General features: G+C 39.0%; 1 protein-coding gene across 2 annotated transcripts; it reads left to right on the top strand.

Annotated features, from left to right (window-relative positions):
* Nucleotides 1-437: 437 nt before the first annotated feature.
* Nucleotides 438-22,196, top strand: BCL7A (BAF chromatin remodeling complex subunit BCL7A). Of its 2 annotated transcripts, XM_072880220.1 has the most exons (7): nt 444-689; nt 4,927-5,035; nt 8,679-8,760; nt 12,204-12,300; nt 14,271-14,438; nt 17,461-17,582; nt 18,576-22,196. In XM_072880220.1, the coding sequence occupies exons 2-7, from the start codon at nt 5,001-5,003 to the stop codon at nt 18,645-18,647; spliced, it is 576 nt and encodes a 191-aa protein (XP_072736321.1). In that variant the 5' UTR covers nt 444-689; nt 4,927-5,000; the 3' UTR covers nt 18,648-22,196. The 2 variants fall into 2 exon arrangements, with proteins under 2 accessions (XP_072736320.1, XP_072736321.1); XM_072880219.1 differs by lacking the exon at nt 4,927-5,035 and having other exon boundaries at nt 438-689.
* The last annotated feature ends 100 nt before the right edge of the window (nt 22,197-22,296 follow it).

The raw sequence follows: 22,296 nt of genomic DNA, 5'->3' as shown, positions 1-22,296 counted from the left end.
GCCGATGCCTCCAAACTCTCCCCGGCACGGGCACCCTTCCGCGGGAGGCCCCGCCGGCCTCCCCCCAGTAGATCCCGAGGCGGCGGCAGCTGCTCCGCGGGCCCCCGCCGGTTTGTCCCCGCGGTTCCAGGGCGGCTGAGAGCGCGGCGGCCCCTCAGCGCCGGGGGCAGCCTCGGAGCCAGGCGTCCGGGGCCCCCCCGGCCCATTCCTCAGCCCTTCGCCCCTCTTCCTCCCCCAGGCTCTACCCGCTCGACGCCGACAAATGGACCCAGGCACCCGAGCCAGCCTTGGCGCCCGCCGTCCCCTCACAGCCGCCGTCCCCTCACAGCCCCTGTCCCGCGCGCCGGCCCCTCCCCCCTCGGCCCCGCGCGCGCGGGCTGCCGGCGGCGGCGCGGGGCGCGTGCGCAGTGCGCGAGCCCCGGCGGGCGGGCGGAGCCGAGCCGCGCCGAGCCCAGCCGAGCCGCGCCGTGCCGAGCGGAGGGAGCATTGTGCGGGCGGGCGGACGGACGGACGGACGGTCGGTCGGACGCACGCACGCCGCGAGCAGCGCGAGCGCCGCATTCCCCGCTGAGGCCGCCGCCGCCGCCCCCCAGCAGCATGTCGGGCCGGTCGGTGCGGGCCGAGACCCGGAGCCGGGCGAAGGATGATATCAAACGGGTGATGGCGGCCATCGAGAAAGTGCGCAAATGGTGAGCGGGCCGCGCCGCGCCGGGACCCCGCGCCCACCCCCGCCCCCCCTCACCCCCTGCCGCCCCCCTGCTCCCCGCGCCGTCCCCTCACGGGGCCGGAGCCCGCCGGGCGGCCGCGGGGGGCGGGGAGCCGGCGGCACCCAGAAGCCATTTCGCTCCTGCGAGTCACATGAAGGCGGCGGCGGCGTGTGAGGGCGAGAGGCGGCTCCATTGTGCGGCCGAGCCCCCTCCCCGCCGACCCCCGCCGGTCCCCGCGGTCCCCGGCCCGCCGCACCGCGGATCCCGGGCCGGGGCGGGCGGGCGGTGGGTCGGGCCCGGCTCCTCCCGCCGCCGCCCCTTACAAAGGGCCCCGAGGAGCGGGCCTGGGGGAGCTGCGCCGCCGGGTCTGTGTGGAACTAGAGCTCAAAGAAGTATTTAAAAAAAAAAAAACAAAAAACCATTGAAAATACCCCTGTAAAGCGCCCGAGAGTTTATTTTTTATTATGACACATGCATTTATTTATTTTACCTTTGAAGTTCCCGAGGCTTGCACGTAAGCTCAGCAAACCCGAGCGGGATCGTCTCCCACAAACGCTCCGGCGGTTGTAAATCCCGAGCGGAGCAGGAGAGAGCGCGTAATTGCCGCTGGAATTTGTTTTAAATTATATAATTAAAGGTTGTACCCCTAGTGAAATAATTCCCTTTTGTTAGGCCTTAAACGTGTTTTGGCATTTTCCCGCTTTTGTCCTTTTCTGCTTTTGTTAGGAAAATCAACATGAGGTGTTTAAACAATACAGTGAAACAGTCATTGCAATGTTCTGCACAGTCGGTCCAGGGTTTTTGGATGGGATAAAGAGCAGTGCCAGCGTGACTCGAGAGGGAATCTCTTTCTTCCAGCAAGTTGACTGCCTGTTCAGTAGTCTTTGTGCATGTATCTTAAAATACTTTCTTTAAACATTTGAAATCCACGGGGAAATCCCTTGGGTTGGTATTAATCTGCATAACTCAGCTTTTTTGAACCTGGTAAAATAAGAGGGCACTTTTATTGCAATCCACAGCTAATGCTTCACTTTCATTAAAAGAAAAGCAAAATACAGAATTAAATGTGTGTTACTCGGGTGAAGCGGATTGTTGCATTTTAAATGGCCTTGAGCAGATGAATGGGCCCGTTGGCTTGAGCCGGACAAAGAATCGGGACGTGTGTCCAATAACGCAGGGCACGAGATGGGGATTTCAAAGAATCCAGCCATTGTGTAGGGAGCCGGAGCAGCCCGAGCACTGCAGTTCGGTTGGTTTCAGGAACTCTCTTCTACTTGGGTAGTGTTTTTAAGTGCTGTTTGCTGACTGGTGGGCCAGCTTTGAAGGGTCAGAACAATGTATAGCGATGTGACAGGACTTTTGTTCAAACAGCAGCGTTGTTGGATGTGTGGGACTATTTTGTCTGTAGGTGTTTCATTCATGAGCGCAGCGTACTTCCTTTGAATCCTAGTTTGCAGATTTCGGAGAGGAGTAGAGGCAGGAGCTTGGCCATTCAATAAAGTGTCTAATTTACTTTTTTTTTCCTTGGCAAGGGCTCTCTGCCATCGTGTCAGTTGCTATGGCTTCCTCTATAAAACAGAAATCTTATGGTATAAATAGATTTTGTACGTTTTAACCCTCATGAGAGACAGCTTGCTTTAAAGGGTTCCCGTACAGGATCATATAATGTTTCTTTTGATTATTGTTGGAAGTATTCATATGGCTTTTTGTGTGTGCATCTCACAGGTATTTACATAAATAATTTTTCTTCTTTTAAAGGAATCATAATTTGATGGTGAATCTCATGATTCCCCCCAACTGCAGTCAAGTACTGTGGGAAGTTAGCAAGAGAGATTCTGCATTTTGTGGTCTAAATGTTTTGGGAGGACTTGGCTTGTTAAATTGAACTTTACACGCCAGCAATTCCTGCATCTTCAGAAGAGTCACATAGGCAATTTCCAAGTGTGCAGTTTCATTTGCATAATAGGAGCAATTTGTTGCCATCCACAGCTCTTCTGTGGAAATGCAGCCACTGAAGATTAAAATATCTTGCATCCAACATCTCATAGAACAGAGTTTTCTGAGACTTGTGTGCTCAGAGTGCTGCATGCCGAGGATGAGTAGAGAGGCAGACCGAGCTGTAAACTCTTCTGAGCGGACAGTGGCTCTGGTGTGTGCTGACCAAAGCTTTATCAGTCTGTGAAGGTGTGCAGCAGCCTTGCTGTGCAATATTACCGAATGCCTGTACTGCCGTGTCTATGAACGTGCCTATTGGAAAGCGGTTTCCATCAGTGCAGACTTTGTTCCTTAGAAAATATGCGTTCTTTCTTAGACAGTGAGCCCTTTGATGCACGTACCCTATCTTTATGTGTGTTTGTAGAGTGCCTAGCGCTTCTGGTATTACTGGAACTTAGTAGTAAACAGTGAAGTTGTTACGTTTTTATCTTGAGATTAATGTAACCATATCTCCTTTGTTTAAACCGCTCTCATGAATGAGCATCTATTTTAGAAAACACATAGCACGTGTCTTGCAGAACACATGGTTGTGTTGTATTTGCGTGGCAAAAATGTTACATTTCCATGGCTAAGAGGGTAGTTCTACTTTTTTTAACGGTACTTACTATTTTTTTCTTTCAGGCTATTTTAAATAATCCTCTCAGATAAATTTATCTCAATGAATTGTGAAAGGTACAGGATTGGTTTTTGTCTTCAAAGATTGATGGGTATGTGTAGATTCTAAATGGCCTCTCAAGAAGAGAGAGGCAAAAACTATTGTGCCCTCAATCAGCATTAGAAAAATAATGGAAACACTCTTGTTTTATAAAAATCTGATCTATTAAATGAAAAAAAATGCAGACATTTAGTAAAAGACAAGTCATGGGTAGGAGGCAAGCATAAGTGGTAGGATGTCTTGGGAGGCAGTGAAATAATTTGCATGGGTACGTAGCACTGCTGAGCTTTTGAACAACTGTGTGAACATTTAAGGATGGAGTGATGGTGTGGCTGACGGAGATAGGTACCTTGATTTAGAGAATGCACCAGGAATGAGGAAATCTCATTGTGTTGCCTTGTCTTTGAATTGCAGTATCTTGGCAGCAGTCATTTGACCTTTTTCTGACCCATCAAAGCTGTAATCAAGGAATAGTCATAGCACCTTATGAAGAAGAGGTGAACTTGGACAACTGATGAAAGTACTTACAGAAAGTGCTAAATGTTTATTATGGTAGGGAATTGGCTGTTAAGCCAGACGTGACTTGGGATGTAGCTTAAAACAAAGCATGTTGTGTAAAAGTTGAGGAGCAAAGTCACCACAGGCAGTGAGATCATGTTACCTGGTACCATTGGTTGGGATCGCTAGCTGTGGCTAGTTAGAGTAGAATATCTAGACAATGCTGCTGTAGCTTTTCTGTTTACTGTGTCCATTCAGACTTGCTAAAATATTTTTGTATGGTATGTAATGCTCTGAGATTGAGCTTCTGCAGGTTTTGCTGCTCATGCTTCCTTCTTAAAACAGGCTTTCACTCTGAAAAGTACTTATGACGTAGAATTTCTTAACATGATGTCTTTGGAAAAGACTGTTTGCTGTTACCAGGTTGCCACTCTAGTTTAGTCCAGCTACATTGGCTGTGTTTGGTTTCCTGCTAAGATTGTAGTTCATGTAGTGACAGTTGAAGTAAAAATATGCAATACTGAAGTACTGTAGTGGCCCAAACACACTGTTATCATGCTTGAATTACAGAGCATTTTTTCTGGCTCATGATTATTTCTTTCTGAGCCAGGATATGCTCTCTGACTTCAGTGGAAGTTGGATGTATGTTAAAGGTAGAGTTTTGTCATGCATAAGCCATGTTTCTCTTTACTGAAAGAAAAGGTGCTTGTTGCAATGTGGAACATAGCAGAACTTGCTTAAAAACATGCTGGCCTGTGTAAGTTAAAGGGGACTCTCATAATGCACCATATTTAGATAAACTCAGAGGGAAGGTGTCCTTAACCATTAGTCTTTGTCCATTCATGCTACATGGTATTTTACTATATTTGCAGCGTGGTCAAGAAACACCATGTATATTTGGGGCTACTTCACGTTAGTTGCTAGACAAACATCTACATAGCAATAGGCGTGCTCTGAAAAGCAAGCCTACGTTTCAAAAAAAATCTTTTTTTGTGCATCTTACAGCACTTTTTGTGTATAATAATGGCATTTTCTTTCCCATTCCCCTTTCTCCTTTGCTTGATCCCACAGGGAGGTCATAATTCTGTGATTTTCACCAAACTCTGTTGCAATGCAAGTGAGTGTGATGTGATAAATTCAGCATTATGACGTCACTTCGTGATCATCAACAGAAGATGGGGTATGTGGGAGCAAATCGTTGTGTAAATACAGATCTCTATGATAAATGATAGTCATGGTAAAAAGCCAAACAAGTGTGAAAGCCTTTTCTTGAATGATAATATATTGGCAGTAAAGGCTTTCTGTTTCTGTGCCATCAAATGTTTCTAGCACTCATTGCTGCTGCAGAAGCTGCCTTGACACTTTATGTATAAGTGTAATATACACTGTTGTGTTTGCTCACCAGTATATTACTTTTATACATGGAATTTGATATTCATCTTTGGAGCTTTAGTGTTAATATACAAAATATAAATATATTTAAGAGTCTTGGGCTATTTAGAATGGGGAATTGAGTATATAATTACGTAAGTTCTAGGATATTAGTATGCCTCAGGCATAAGCACTAAAGAAGTGTTGATACTAATGCTTACCCTACGTATCCTTGGCTGTCCTTTAAATGCTGTGCAGATACGGTTCAGAATTTAAAAATGCTTTAACACAATTTCAGATAAATATAAGGGTTTGTTTCTGTTGTATTGATTAGTTTCTGAATTTACTATAACTAAAATATTTAAGATACTTGTCAGCGTGGAAGATTAAAAGAAAAAAATATTACTGTATATATTTTAAGTTTTGCCATTTTCCAGTGTTGTTACTCTTTAGTCATTCATGGAGGAACAGGAGAGGTTTGAAACCAGAATTATTTTTTTTTTGTAAAGCTATCAAGTTTGTCAGCTAGACATGGGCAAGTAAAGCTGATAATTGCTCCATTTTTAGCTTGTTTAACTCTCAGGTTGATGGTGTTCCATCAACCATCTTTTCCAATCCACCAGTCAATATAGAGATCAACCTATATAGTATAACAGGGGATAGTGCAATAAAAAATATTGCCTAGTGACTGCTTAACAAAGGTGGAATAGAGTTATGGGGGTGGAGTTCTGGTCAGGGTCTCAGCATGAGTGGGTTCAACAGTGGATCCATTTTACAGACAGGAAAACAGGTGAAGAAACTACTCAAGGTTTCACAACAAAATGCACACAAGAGTTCATTAATTCCTCATTCCTACTCGGGTATTTCGTCAGCAAGAATATTTTGTAGTTTGTGCAGCATTTAGCAAACTTATTGTTATGGGCAGCATCAGTAAATTGTTAATTTTAACTAAATGAAAATGAAAGTCCCTGATCAGCAGGTTGGGATGGTGTCTTTGCACAAAAGATAAAAAGTGAGTGTTCAGAGTAGAACTGGTTTGGGGGGTTTGTGTTTTGTTGTTTGTTTGGTTTTTTTTTTGTCTGGTTGGTTTGGTTTTTGGATTTTGTTTTGAAATGGAAAGGCAGTAAGTATTACAGATAATATTCAAAGCTTTATTTGCAATAAACATCTTAAATCCTGAAGTTACTTTACCCTGTTGATCTTAAATGTCTGAAAGTCATTACGTTCCTTTGTTAATAAATTTGCGTTTGTGCTGCCAATGATTTTATTAAGTTTTAGGGGAGGTTGTCTTCTTTTTTCTTATTAATATTTTATGGTCTTAAAGCTTCAATACTATAAATGCTTACACATGTAAAATATTTGAATAATAGCAGTGTGATGTTGGGTTTTCTTTTTAGCCATAAGTGTTTGCAGGACTGGGATGTTGGTGTACTTCCATCACAAAATACCCTTATTCCCATTGTTGTCTGAATTACTGTGTATTGAATTCAGTAAAAAAATCCCTATAGCTGAGGGTTATCAAAACTTAAAGTGGTACTTAAGAAGCTCAAAAGAATTAAAATGTCAGGGCTAACTTTAATACTAGAAGGAAAAAGTTACTAATATAGGTTTCCTCCTGTGTTCTACAGTCTGTCCAGTGAAGATGCTGTGTGAGGCTGCTTTGAGATGCTAACAGGTATCTTGAACTTTTGGTTTTCCAGTGCAGCATCTCTAAGTAATATTTTGCTGTAGGAAAAGACTAAAATCTTGATTTTTTTAAAGCATTTATTCACCTCTCCCCACACCCAAAACAAAACCCCAGCTGGTTTTATTTCCATAATTTCAAAGGTTTTCCTAAGTAGAAATAAGTTTAGTTTGTCTTGTATCCTTAAAAAAAAAAATATATATATCATGATCATCTTTTCACAATTAAGTATGCTCTCATTATTGACATGCCCTCATCTCCACTGTCATTTTTATCACATGTAGCAGTACAGCTCCAAATTAGCGTAAAATTGGGTTTTGACATACTTTAGCCATCTAGTGTACCCAAATGGATGTATCTAAACACATTGAAGAAAAACTGGGCTCCAAAGAGAGCAGTGGGAAAGAAATGAATCTGAAATAGTTTTGTACTTTAATTAAAATATCCTTGTGGACAGGTCCAAAACTTATCAAATTGCCATATATAGCTTTTTTTTTTTTTTTTTAAACAGGAAAATGTGTCCTCTAAAGGGAAAACAAATAAGATCGGCTTTAGTAGCTAAAACAAATAGTCAGGAGGATGTTTGTGGCATTTGTACAATGTGGCTGCTTTTGATTCTGGAAGCCCTTTCTAAAAATGGAGCTATCACATACATATTTGGAGTCACATCCAGCTTCTCCCATCCTGCAAAGAACATTTTTTTTTTTTTAATCTATAACTGGATCCCAAATCTATTATTTAAATGTGTTTTTAAAAAAGAGAAATGCTTGAGATCTCATGCCAAATTAATTTCAGATGTTCCTGAATATTTAATGGAATTGGTCTTTGTTGTTAACTTTTAATCGATCCATTTGCAGAGCTATATTACAAACCCAGGAACCAGCAGTGGTAATCTGTGACCTGAAAACTGATCACAGAAATGTGATGAAATTTCTCTGGCATTGTGGACCTTCCTTTAATATTCTGATGTGAAGAGCTCAAGGAATTCATCCCTTAACTAAGTGTTCAGCATCCGTTCCATCTCTGCACTCTGTGTCTGTGTGACCCCCTATGTAGTGACACCCTCCAGCCAGATTTCCTTCACAATTTGTCAATGTCACGACTTCATGGCTGGCTGGCAGGGGTCTGCACAGAGTGCCGTAGGTTACGCTTTTTCCCTCTCTGATAGCCTTCTCGGCCTTTGCTGTTCAAGAGAACTAGGCTCTCCAGAGTCTGAATTCTGCATCACGGCACATACTGCTACCAGTAAGGCTGTTGGTTCTAAGGCTAGAATTTCAGAGCTGTCTGACAGGAGTGTTGAGTGAATGTTAAATTGCTAGCAGCAAATTTCTACCCAAAAATAAACCTCAGATGGTCAAAATGCATTTAGATTTTTAATACCATTAAACAGCTTCATGACAAAACACACTGGTCTGTCTAAAACCTCTTTTGCTCTCTAGAAACTTGTAGTGAAAGTGAAAATTGTAGGCATTAAATCTGCTTTTTCAGTAGCTGTTCTTCTTAACTGTATCTTTAATACAGATCTTATTACTGCTACTGCAGTTACTCACCTAGTCAAGTAACAGCCCTGAGAAATCTGGAGGTTAGCAGTGCTCTAACAAGTTTGTGAAATGCAAAGAACAATTTGCACAATGCAGTACTAAAGACGTTGTAATAGAGATCATCCTACTTAATAGCCTATTTAAATCCTTGACAACTTACAATAGTAGATCACTTTCTTTTGAATCTGAAGTTTAACTTTAACTTCTCCTGCATTGTAATTTTATAGGGAGAAGAAGTGGGTGACAGTTGGCGACACATCCCTAAGGATTTACAAATGGGTACCAGTAACAGAGCCTAAAGTCGATGATGTAAGTATCCTGCAGATGTCTTGCTTTTTTCAAGATGTAGACACTCACGTTTAGGGAAAGTCGAAAGAAATATGCTCGCTATTCTTTGAGCCTTTAAGCTAAGACTGGTGTGGGTCTTGCAAGCATTTAAATAGAAGAGCTCTAGGGAAATGCTGATCTCTACAGAAAGTGATGTTCATGGTTCAGTGGGTGGCAGTCTTCCCGAAGTCAGCTTGGATCAATTCTCAGATAACTGTTAAACATTCGGCTTGAAACTGATTTTTGAAGCCTTTCTCTAACATAATAATTGGGAGGCCAGGAGGGAAAGCTAAGACACTGATTACTTTTCCCCTCTTTCTGCCTGATGCTTTAAAGGAGGGTGGCTGGCTTGGAACTGTGCAGAGAACGTAGTCTATCTGTGCATCACTGCTGTTTTGCTCAAAACTAGGTGCAAAACACTGAAGTGTAAGGGTAGGAAAATCCTGTGGAACTGAGATCACTTGTATTAAGATGTCCAGCCCAAGCAATACAGCAGACATGCTTCTATTGTAATGTGTGTTTTCTCTTGATAAATGTTTTGTGTATGCATCATGTTTACGTTCTTAGTGTGCACTGTTCATGTGCCATGATACAATCATGTGGCATAAAAATAAGTGTAAAAATCAAAGTTGATTTGGCTTACAAATTGTTTTTCAAAATGAACATTGCTCTCATTTTTTAAATTAAAATATTGTTATAGAGAGAAAACTAATCCATGATACCAAAGTAAATTAATGATACAATAGAATATATATCCTAAGTTCGGTACTCCTTCCTTGGGCTGTCAAGTGCTTTTATATTATTTGAAATACGAGTTAAGACCTGTCTGGGGGAAAACTACTATGTTAATACATGTGTAAAATTATGGTTTTTCAGACAAGACAGTATCATGATCTTGTCTTTTTCAAAGTCCAAATTCAAGACCTATTTTTTATTAGCGTTGTTTTAACTGAGTTTGTTTCTTTCTGTACCTTTGGTTGTACCACAGATTTCTGTGACTGTCAGAGTTGTGGTAAGCCTCTTGTATTCTTCCAATGCTTGAGCAGCATCTCTGTGAAGTAACCCCTTGTGAATTGGGAAACCTTTCCTGGTTCCTTTACAGAAACCTGTTCATTCTTTCTAGTTGTCAAATGTTTGGTCTTGATTTTATTATTCATAATACATAGGGGGATAAAGCTGTGCTATCTATGTGGGAGAGATATTTAGGATATTTAGGCTCATGGCTTCTGAAAATTGTTTTCCCGCAGTTAAGGTATGCCTGCATGATGGGTACCATGGAACTTTGAAATAGAATTTCTAGTGAGTTTCTGGATGAATTTTCAAGGTGACTGATACCCGAAGTCAGATTCTCTATTAAGAAGAATGAGTTTATATAATGGTCTCTATGTGCAGAGTTTAATTGTATTTTTTGAGCCATCATCTTTAGGTTTAGGTTTCAGATTTGCTGAAATTGGGACACTTGTTTGAGTCTAGTTACTTTAGTGTCCTACAGTCACATTCTGTTCATTACAAGTAGAGGCCGTTGTGCAGCTGTAGTTGTTGCAGGCTTGATGTCATAAGGTTTCTGTCTTTTTGCGCTGGAAGTTCTCACAATTAAAACAAGTGCATATATTTTAAAAATAAGTATCAGGTAGGGGTCATCTTGGTTTTTCAATTTTGTTGTGGACATCCTTTTGTATCCGATTTCATCCACCTGGAGCAGACAGTATACTTGATTTTTACTGGAATAGGAGAATGGGATCTTTTTTACTGCTTCATGTTTCAAATGGAAGTTGTCTTTGATTTTAGTGAACACAGATTAGATTCCCCCCCCACCCCCCCATGTTGATCCTAAGACACTTTGACATTTCTTTGAACTAGAATTAGGTAGGCTCTTTCCTCCTACTAGTTTTGGAAGGCTATTGTAGAACTCACCACTTTGATGGTTAAACTTTTTTTAAAAAAAAAAACTTTCCATCTTAAATTGCTTGCAGTAATTTTTCAATATTTCCCTTGTGGCAAAAGTGTCCTTTTTACCTTAAAAAAGAAAAAAAAAAAAAAGACCCAGACCTGACAGAGATTATGTCCCCTCTGAACTTTCATTTTGCAAAGGTAAAGAAGTCCATGTGCTTTCACCTCCGTTTCGCATATTTGGGAATAAAATCTGGCTTCTCTGAAGTAAAAATACAGTTTAAAAATAAGCCTAATAATCTATTTAAAATAGAGGGGAAGGTCCTTCCAGATATCACGTGTTGAATTTCTTCTGCAGTCTTAGAAAATATTTGACTGTGGTTTTAGTTTCTTCCTTCATTGGAGGACACTGTCTTATCCGAATGCATGGGTTGCCGAGCGTTCTTCCTAGAGTCAGGCTTTTAATTGTCTTCTCAGCAGGCACGCAGGATCCTCCAAAAGCAGTGCAGCTGGCTCTTTCTCCTATGAGACTGATTACGTCACCTCTTAATTGAAAATGCTGCATCCCTTAGCAGACGCAGATTTTCCATGTGATGGATGCCACTGTCTCTTCCTTTGTTTTAATGCTTGCAGTCCACACTGTTGTTTGGTCATGAGCGTGTTGTGACCTATGTTCATATAGGACTGTCTTGCTTATGCTCTTTGTTTTAGGCCAATCTGATTTTTCTTAATCCATCTTTTAGTTTTAATGAAGAAACAGCATTAGTTGTAGAGAAGGAGGAGGTCTCTGCAGTGTTGGTCATTGAGAAAGAGGTAAAAAGCTGTCTCTTTAGTGTTAAAATTCTAGATCTGTTATCATTCTTGTTGTGCATGCATGCATATTGTTTAGGTGTATTCTACAAGCTTTCTGATATGAAAGGGAGAATGTGTTGAGTTCTGTAGCAGTGTGTTGATATGCATAAACCTTAAAGTGAGCAAAGTTACGAGCTGAGAAATCATGTAGATTCATGAATCTTAGCCCTGCCTCTGATCAGCGATGTTCTTCCCTTTTCCTGGTGTAGCAGAGATTCTTTTGACCTTGCTTTTGTAGCTCTTTGGACTCAGTACAAAGTTAGCAGCCAGCACCTCCCAAGTTCTCTGACTCAGTTTCAGCAAGCCATTTAATTGTTGTGCCTCAGATTCCCTGTTTGTAGAATGAGGGGTATTATTGAGAACTTTTGTACTTTTTACAAAAATTGTGCAGTTGTTTGAAGATGGAAAACATGTTTAAGTGCTAACCTTTACTAGAATTTCTGGATAAAAACGTATATATCCTAGAGTTTTGTGTTACAAAGAATACAATTAGAAAAACAGCCCTGCAGTTATTGGGACTAATGCATTGTTGATAATGTCAGTTATTATTACATTGGCTTTATTTCTCACTTGAAATTGAGAGATGCTTACAGAAGTAATGAGTGGGAAGGGTTTTATATTGCAACATGGATTTCTCTTCACAGTGATAGTCTCATTTGGTTGTGATACCTTTTGTTTTTCAGAAAAATAAGAATAAGAAAAAAGGCAAAGATGAAAAATGTGGCTCTGAAGTGACCACTCCAGAGAACAGCTCCTCTCCAGGGATGATGGACATGCATGGTGAGTGGGAGAAGGTCAGCCCCAATTACCCTATTACACTGCTATGAAATTATAACCTAACAGTGTCAAATTCTCTGTTGCTCAGATGTATGGACAACATGATTGAGTCAAAGTGAAAACAGCATCAGATGCTCATTTGGTACCTTGGACTTCTCTTCTGTGGGTGTACTAACAGTTGTTTAAATGCTGTTTTTATCTGGGCTGTGTGTGGGGAAAAAAATTGTTAGTGGAGCTAAATATGAAAATAAAAATAGAAATATCTACCATGTAAAATACCACACTCAGGTGAAATAGTAACTCTGTTGAGTTTTCTACTTGAAGAACCAAAGACCCCCAAAGCCTCAGTGGCAGCTACTATAGTTTGTGCAGGTTTTGTACTTTTTAACTCTATAGGTGAGTCAGGTCAAAAAAATTCTGCAAGAGCCAAGAAAGCAAGCTCTGGTTCTGTGGTGTCTTCCTTCTGCTTCAGCTTGATGAAATCAACTGGTTAAGAAAACATTTTTTTGCTTGCCAGTCAGGCACTATTAGGTCAGTCGTTTTTATTTTAATTTTATTTTTTAAGTGTGAAGTGTTGAGTGTTAACCTGGTATTTATTACAGAGGAGCTTGCACAGCTCAGCTCTAATTTTTTACCTTCTGGGTGTTTGGATAACAATTATGGCTGAGAATGCAGCACTATTTGAGCTGATAAGAGGGGATCACTTTTTAGTGGGTTGCAAATTTTTCATTTCAGTTTTATTTGCATTTGTATTGCTTCCTGCTTGGCTTTTGCAGTGTTCACAGTGAGTATAGTCTTGCAATTAAAGGATTGAGCAGGACTTTCACAGATCTGGATTAATTTTTCATCTGTTTCAAACTTCTTAGCGTTTGCCTTGGTCAGATAACTTAATATTTTTAAGTCTTTTTTCTCCCATCCATGAGGTGAATATACCAATTGCTTTTTTATCATATATCACTTGTGGTTTTTAAGCCATACTGTACAACTTAATGATAAACTTAATCTGATCTGACTTCAGGGTGTTCTGAAAAGAGATGCTCCCATCACCAACTATGTGTTTCTGAAGTACTTTGGATGTAATGATTGTACAGATGCAGAAGGAGGTGGATCGACTTGCATGCTAGTAATTTAACTAATAATGTTTTGCTGGGTTAGTTTTCTTTAGGGAGCGGGAGCTTCCCTCTTGGTTACCCATGGTTGTTAGACTGGCTTAAAGATTACAGGAAGTTGCACTCCACTGCTATCCATTAAGTATTTGCTGAATACTTAAACCACTGTCATTGGTTTTCACAGGAAGAGGGTACAGGCAGAATATTTCCTGTTAACTACAGAGACACGATCTGTGCTGCCGAAAGTTAGTGATCCAAGTTTTTGGAGGCTAGAGAATATTCTGGACAATTATCACTTAGAAACTATTGACACTGGGACTGGAATTCACATTTTACCTTGATGGGGTTTTGTTGGGGGTGGTGGTTTTTTGTTTTTTTTTTTCCTTCAGGACACACTTCAAAAACTATCTGCTCATCTGAACATTGTAGTGATGGGTATTTGTAAATCTGCAGGATGAACAGTTAATTAGCCCTATGTTATATGAACTATAAAATGAGACTGTTGCTTCAGTTGATCTGTTCTACTCATATTACAAAATTCTGGGTTCTTTTGGAAGAGATCTGAGTAAAATACTCTTGGTTTTATTGTATAATATTAGTTAGAGCACCTTTTTTAAAGTTTTCTGATTTTCAGTAGCTGCTAGAAAACTCCTGTATTACAGCATAGGCTGTAAGAGCAAAAATTGTGGTGGTGTGGAAAAAAGTTAGATGTAGTGTTAGTCTAAATGCTTGGACTTGATTCCAAACAAGCTAGACTATATCATGTGTTATCAGGGAATAATACAGGAAAAATATGGAAGAATTAAGGTGTGCTTTTTATCTTGTCAAATTAGACTTTCTTGTTTTTAACTCTTTTGTTAACAGATGACAATAGCAACCAGAGTTCAATAGCTGATGCTTCTCCAATAAAACAAGAAAACAGTAGTAATTCAAGTCCAGCACCAGAACAGAACTTGGCAACACAAGCAGACGGCACTGAAATAAAGTCTGACGAAACTCAGACAGAAGCAAAGGAGCAGGCTGGTTCAGAAGGTAAGCTGAAAAGATCCTCTTCAAAGCCAAACAAAATATGTTATGCTTTAGTGCAAAATGTATTTGCTTATCCTTTTTATCAACTGAATAATAACAAATTTGAAAGAAATGGTTTCTGAATTCTCAGCATTTATGTGAAAATGGGCCATAATCTCTCTGGCCTACCGGTGATCCTTCCATACAGCTGAAAAGGTCAGATTGACATTCAGCGTCTTTTCAGAGAGGAAACAAACAAAATACTTGGTTTATTGTTGTCTTAATCTCAGTCTTGAAAGAAGAAATAATTTAAAATAATCTTTAAAATGGTTGCTACCATGTAATCACAGAAATCCTGGAAAGTATTACTTTTGTAGATCCATTAATTTTCGTTATCTAGTGTGAAAGTAAAATAGAGGCGAGATACTTTGAAATTATTTTTTTAATTGTGTAAACTTTAATGTAAGCTTTCTTTTTTCTTAACCCTGCTAGTTATTTATTCAAAAGTTAGCTCTGAATTCTGGCCTAATTTTCTCAAAGTGTTACAATATTGTACTGCAGTTGTGCACAGATTAAAAATACATGTGGGTTAAGAGATTCTTCTGAACCTCACTCTTTAAATGGTATTTTGGGTAATTGAAACATGCTCTGTATTTATATTCTCGGGAAGATAACTTTCTTCATCTCTTTATAACAGATAAAAGATGTCCTTAACACCATTCTAATAATTTGGTTGCAGAATTCTTCCCATAGCAAAGCAATTAAATTATGCCCTCCTGATTTAATTCTTAGCTCAGTAGATCCACTAACCAATTTAAATTTGGAGCTTTTATCTTGGTAATACCAGAATGGTTAAGTATGTTAAATGTTGTAATTGTTGATTGGGATTAAAATTTGACAACTGAATCATCACCAAATTGAAATAAAGCAGAATGCCATATCCTTCAAAGAAAATCTCAACTAGCATATTTGGTCACAGTAAACAGTAAGGATTTACTCCTAGGTCTAATATTGTCTGAACCTGCTTGTGTGAAGTTGTTACATAGCATACATGCTCCCCTGACTAAATTTAGGTTCAGGGAAAATCATACCAAGTTCTCTGGATTAGTTCCAGAGCCAGTTACTGTAAAATGAAAGGGAGAAGTAATGGCAAAAAAATACCCGTTATTAATGTGGTTTTTTCTATTGGTTATATGCTGCATTTAAAAATTTATTAAATATTTATCTACCGAAGTGTTATGATCAATCAAACCCTTGAAATTGTGACATTATTCAACTGAATAGGGTTAATGACCTTGTACGTCTATCTCATGTTACTGCACTGAAATCAGGGAGGTTCCTTAAAGCTAGGGGACAGTTTGGGTGGTCAGAAATGCCTAATGTGGACTTCTCAAAGAAAACAGGTGCATTCAAAACATTTTGCTGTGTAAACAAGTCATTGCAGGCATCAGAATAGCTTGGGGCTGGGCAGTTTAAAATACAGATCCCCTTGCCCAAAGGCCAGCAGCAGCGTGAGTGGTAGCTGTCAGCCACTGGAAGAGAACACAGCAGCTATGAGCTGTCCGTTGTGGAAGTTGCTCTTAAGTGTGTTTTTGTCATGGGGAGATGTGCACATCACAAGGTGCTCCTTAGCTCAAGTTTCAATGTATGCTCAGACATACACAACAGAAATTGAAATTGGAATTCCTTCTGACCCTTGGGACTTGTTTCTTTGTCAGTATGAACATGCTTTTCTGGTGAGACATGGAAAGGAAGACGATTCTGTCCGAGTTTGCCGAATATAATCTTTGAGACTGCTCATCATAGGTGTCACTTTGTCAAAACTTCCAGAAATGCTTGTGATGCTTTTTATACAGTACACCACAAAAATATCCATTACTCACTGGTTATGTCATCTTCATTAACCAAAGTTGTCAAAAAAAAAAAGTTGATCTTGCATTTCTCTTCATGTAGAATAAATATATATGTTTCTTGGGTCAGGGACCTGTGGAGAGATCACTTCATAAAACTTTACTCTGTGCATCCTTCTCAGAATTCATTCAAGTCAAAAAGGATTTTTGAATGAGGTGAATGAAAGAATGGGTTCCAGTCCTTACACTGTTCTTGATGTGGATACTGAAAGAAATATAACTGACCTTTTACAACCAAAGGGGTTTGGTTTGAGGTGTTTCGGTTTTGGTTTGGTTGGTTGGTTTTGTTGTTGTTGTTGAGTCTCTGCTTCTGATCATACTGTGTTAAACTTGCAGGGATCTTTAACCTGTAAAGACATTTCAAGTGCCCCTATCCCCTCTTCGAGTGAATGGGTGCTTTAACCCTGAGCCCTCTGTAAGTCTTGGTTTGAGAGAGAGAAAGTTTTTTTAAAAAAACAACAACAAAAAACCAACCAACCAAACAACAACAAAAACCCCAAACAAACACAAAAATTGGAAGCAGGTAAGGGGTGTAACAAGCTGGAAGACTTCTCCATAAGTATGCACCAGAATTAAATTTTACAACCTTAATGGTTAAGCTAACTAGCTGAATTTCTAATTTTTATCTTAAAAGTAGTATTAAGCAAAAAAGTGGATTTTAAATACATGGCTGAATTTGGATTCAGATAACTTTATTCTCTCTCCTTAACTATGCAGTTTTAGATCCACTAGTTATCACAATTCAGCCCTTTTTGTAGCTGCCTTTTACTTCTGGTTTGAAGCAAGTTTCCTTGCGGTCAGTCCCTTTGCGAAGTCTATGGTGCAACTTGTTTGCTCACAGCATTGACATCGTTCTGTGTCAGAGGGTGTGCAGGAGCTTGGCTCCCTCTAGGGACTGATTCCAGCAATTGTGTACTGCCGGCAGCGTGAAGGCAAAGGTCTTCTGGCAGCAGCCGGTGGTTGTGGTCCTGGAGTTTGAGCTTAATTCGTTATATTCATATGGTTGTTGTGTATGTTATCATTAATGGTTACACGTGGGTGAAATATATGTGTTTGGGATGTTGCTAATGAGAAGACATCCTAAAAGCTCCTGCTGAATGCTTTCATTTGTTTAAAATTATTTCTTGAAATTTCAGATACCTCTGATGAACAGAATTCACAGTCTTCAATGGAAAATTCCATGAATAGTTCAGAGAAAGCAGAAATTCAGTCCTCTGGAGAAAATGATATAATTACAGAGGCATCTAAAAACTCTCAGGTAACTTTAAGCGCAAAAGCACAATTATTTGGAATTTGGAAAAGAGTATTTTTACCAAAAAGAAAATGTAAGGAGGCCAGTTGTGTATTTAGACTCATTTCCAAAGGTGATGACAGTAAAGCAGCTGTAGAGTATTAAATGTACATGTATCTGGTTTTGTGGTTAATTTGATTGGCTTCTTGCATTTCACATAACTTGAACAGTAAGACTAGATTGGTCTGATTTACTTTTCAGTTTCTTAAACCAGTCTGTGTTAGTTTTGTAAGGCAATATTAAAATTTCATGTTAATAAAATGCTTGGACCCAACCTACTGGACAGACCTCTTCTGAGGACCATTCAGAAGTAAAATACCTTCTGTGAAAGTAAATGCATATAGCAGTTAGGAAAGTTAATTTTTGTAGATTCAGTGGCCGAGATGTTTGGATGTTTACTCCCTGGTATAGTGAAAAATTCTGGGTGGGTGGGAGAAAGAAATTATCCTTGCAGTTGTCCCCCTCACACCGAGATCCTCAGGCAGAGCACTGCTCAGTCCAGTGTTTTTCCTTGTGGGTGGTTAGCTTGCTTTGGTGCACACCTCGCGCTTTCCAAACCTTGCATGTTCTGTCCTGTAGGGATTGCTTTGGCTACAGCAGGGGAAAGTTTGTGTGCGCTTGGTGCGGGTTGTGCTTGAGTGTGGAGCTGAGGGAAGTCTGGGTATAACCATGCATCAAGGCTGTTGCTTGGAATATTCACTGTGGTTTTTAGCCCAGAACTAGAATTTTGCCCTTTGTCAGTAGATGACAAGAAGTGTAAAGATACTGAGGTAAGATGTAAGTAGAGGAGTGATTTCAGGAAGCAAATGCACTTGGTCATGTCATTCTCATATCCAGGGATGCTTTGCATTTTACAAACGACATACCAGGGAATTTGTTCATGCTTTTTGTTTGATGTTTATGGTGCCTGAAATTCAGTGCAATGATAACGTGGTTGTTTTTCTTTTCCTCCTCATTAAGGACTCTGAAGGAGTGCCACCTTCTAAAAAGATGAAAGTAGAGGCTTCCCAACAAAACGTTGAAGAGATTTAGACTATAGATTTTTCTGGTCAGTTTTTATGTAAGGTACATCAGTGGGCTTAATTATAGAACAACCTTACTTAAGCATCTTCTCTTGGATGAGGACAGAACTCCTAACTTTTCAAGTTACCAAGCAAAAATCCAAGAAAGCCTAACAAAGGTTTAACTTCTCAGACACTGAAAACTTTTTCCTGTGAAACAAACATTGAGAACTTTTAAGTTACTGTCTCTGAAATGGTTGGAGTAAACAACTCAGGAGGGGTCTACGCACTGTTTCTAAAGTCAAAATTACAATTATGTTGCTGCTGTATTTTTTTTTTCATTTCTCTATTTAACATTGTAAGATATTTAAGGATGGTACAGGTCAGGTATTAGCTTTCATGTGAAGTTCATTGTTCTGGCGTGATGTCTGCTTTTGTTTTGTGCCTTGTGTTCTGAAAACAGTGCTAACTTTTAAAAGTTGTTTTGCAACTGTCTCCTTTGCGAAGTGGCCTATGTTTGTATAATGCCATGTAGTAAGGCTTTTTCTTTTCTTTTCTTTTTGTTTGGGGTTTTTGTTTTGTTTTTAATTTTTAAATCCCTGGTGCTTAAATTTTTAACAAATACAGATCAGGAAGCCATTTTCACTCTTGGAGTCCAAGGAGAAAAAGGAGCTTGATATTTTATTTTAGCAGCTATAGTGGAGATCTTTTATTGAATGCATGGCATTCGCAACTGTAAATTTGGTCTTCTAAATACTTAACTTCATCAGAAGTTAACATGATCTGTTTACCATTTATAGTCCAGATCTGAATATATACTATAATACAGCAGTTAAAATACTTACGTATTAGGTCCAGATCTCTGTACTGGGTACAACTTGCTTTACAGAAAAGTTCCACTATGTACATAAATAGGATCAAAGGGATTGATGCACAGTGAATTTATTTTCAATTGGTCTTTTTTGATACCATGTTTTCACTGAACTGGATTTCATTGTACTGTTTCTTTATAAGATGTTTACTTCTATGTTCCACGTTAATACTGTATTTGGGATTTCTTTTTTTCTTTCAGCAAGTCTTGTAAATAAGCCTTGTTGTTTCCATAGTCCCTACATCATTGTTAGAAATGTTCCTTCTTTTTCAATTATGTTGAAGTGTGCTTATGCTAAACTTGATTGAAAGGCACTGTATGTGCAACTCCCTTCAAATTTGTGGCACGTACAAGTGCAGAACCATCTGCATCAGGTCACAGGGGCCTGATCTTACAGTGGGCTTTGTACTTCCAGGGTGAGCTCCCAGTTATAAATACCTGGTGTCAGTGGGAACCGCTTATTTCTCACTTCAGTACATGCACGCACGTACGTACCTATGTACTTACATACGTATTGCTGGATCGGGCCCTTAGTGTGTCTTCACTTTGTGTGGGAGATGGAACTTGTAATTTAAAGTATGATCTCACAGCTATGGAAATGGTTGCATATAGTTTGTAAGCTAAGAACTGTAAATACTTTTTTAAATGAAAAAAATTGCTTCCAGTTGATACATTTTCATAATTAGCTCTTCATTAAGCTTATTTATTTCTGAATTCTCCAATAGTGAAAATGGCTTGCACTTAGACTACTGTATTGCGTTTGCAATTACCACTTTATTATGAAAAACAATGGGGAAGTGGGGGGAGGGAATACAGGGAGGGAGGAGTGGGGAGCCAATACTGACCTTCCATAAGATGTTTGTAGGATTGAACTCCAAATAACATATGACACTCAGTTTCGGAACTTTTCCTTTATGTTGAAATAAAACTTTTTGGATTTTAACTGAATAAAATTTGATTGCAAATCATTCATGAAAACAGTGTGCTCCCTCATAAGTTTTGGGGATTTCTGGCCTGATCATGAAGTCCATTAACATTCTGAAAATAAGGAAATGAGGAGCCAAAAACTGTATTTGCACAATATATGCAATGAAACAGTAGAATTCTCTCTTGAATTGTGTGTATGCCTAAAATGTGGATAACTGGTCAATGGCGATTGATTTGTATGTATATTACATTCAGATTTAAGTGATATTTTGTGAGAAGTTCTATGGATATATTAAATGGGCAAATCTAGAAAGATTCAAACTTAAAAATATTTTTTATTTACTAACTTTTTGTTGTTTTTAATGCTAAAACAAAACAAATCTGATGCCACCTTTGACAAGTAGTCATGTTTACTAATCCCTATCTTCAGGTGCATCGCAGCAAGTTTTTAATTTTAATTTTGTAGATGTTTCCAAGGGAGTAAATAGACTTTTTGTTTAGAAACTAATTCCTGTACTTTAGGAAGAAATAAAGTATATAAATAGCACTAAAAATACCTCAAATTTTTCATTAGTTAGAAGCATTTATTGGCATTATTGACATCAACAGGTTTAATTATAAACTTCCTTTTCTCTCCTGTGGCTTCTGCTCAGAACTGTTCATTGTTCTGTGGCTTACAAGACAAGGCATCATAACCATATTCCTAGAGGCTTTATTTCTAAAGTAGTAATGCTTTATTTACAGCTTATACAGAATACATTCAGAACTTTTTTTAAACCAGAAATTCTAGTGACAACAGACAACCGAACAAGCAGATAGATTTGGGTTCCTTAGACCTGTTATTGTCAGTCTCTAGGGGAAGAGACTTTGACATTATCTGGTATGAAGAAATCCAAAATAGTGTATAAGACTGTTATTAGTCTTTTTTTGAAGTGCCTGATAACATTTATGGGCCAACGGATGTGATTAAACACATTTTAATGCCAGAAAGTACAGATGGGACCAAACCAGAACATCGCATTCAAATCGACCTGAGGTTTGAAACCAGATCTAAATCCAGCTTTTTTTGGCTTGGACCTATCTCTACCAGAAACTCGTTTTATGAACTCACTGTAAAAGGGTTTATTGAAAGCATTGAGACGTGGAGCAGAAGGAGAGATGTAATTTTCTTCAAGATGACTGAAAGTTCTCATACAGCTAATGTTTTAGAAATAGTGCAAATATCAAGAAGTGCTTCCTTGCTACAATGCTGAATGTTGGAGCTTCAGTTACAAATAAATACAAAAAAGGAAAGAAAAAAGGAAAAAAAAGAAAAAAAAAAAGAAAAAAAGAAAGAAACTAGAAGCAAGCAAGTAAACTAGCTGAGTTTGTGGAACATGTGGGAAGGCCTTCCGAATAAGCGATTTACTCAGCCAAACATTTTATAGCAGAACTATTCCTTGGAATTTTTATGCTTGGGAAAGTAGTTGTTAAACATTCCAAAAAGTGCTGGCACTTACAAAACAACAAAAAATAATCAACAAGGCAGTATAAAATATTGGTTTTGGGTGGCTATCTTCATACATAAACATTGTCATGTTTTGGAATGTTCTTTATATCTAAGGGCCTGTTAGAAGGTGTAAAGAATTTTGTTTTCTTCAATACCTAATCGTTTTCCATCTTATGATTTGTGTGTGTGTGTTGTACAGCAGTATAATTTTTCACTTATTTATTCCATCGGTAGTTATGGTTTGTACAATGTACAATGGTTTCATTTCAAAAATAAAATAAAAAATCACAACATGAATGCTGTGTGAATAATTTTTATCAAGAAACTTAATCTCCGTTTGTTTTTTTAAATTTACAATAAATTTCTGTTTTTATAAATGGTATTTTTAAATGT

The sequence above is a fragment of the Ciconia boyciana genome, chromosome 15 (assembly GCF_034638445.1).
Source record: "Ciconia boyciana chromosome 15, ASM3463844v1, whole genome shotgun sequence".
NCBI lineage: Eukaryota > Metazoa > Chordata > Aves > Ciconiiformes > Ciconiidae > Ciconia > Ciconia boyciana.
This window is presented reverse-complemented; position numbering and strand designations above follow the sequence as displayed.

What these genes read in the sequence shown, in the direction of transcription:
- BCL7A (XM_072880219.1), top strand. Translation starts at nt 598, where the DNA reads ATGTCGGGCCGGTCGGTGCGGGCCGAGACCCGGAGCCGGGCGAAGGAT. An exon ending in CAGAGCCTAAAGTCGATGAT is followed by an intron (nt 8,761 to 12,203) that starts GTAAGTATCCTG and finishes TTTGTTTTTCAG; the next exon opens with AAAAATAAGAATAAGAAAAA. An exon ending in GGAGCAGGCTGGTTCAGAAG is followed by an intron (nt 14,439 to 17,460) that starts GTAAGCTGAAAA and finishes TTGAAATTTCAG; the next exon opens with ATACCTCTGATGAACAGAAT.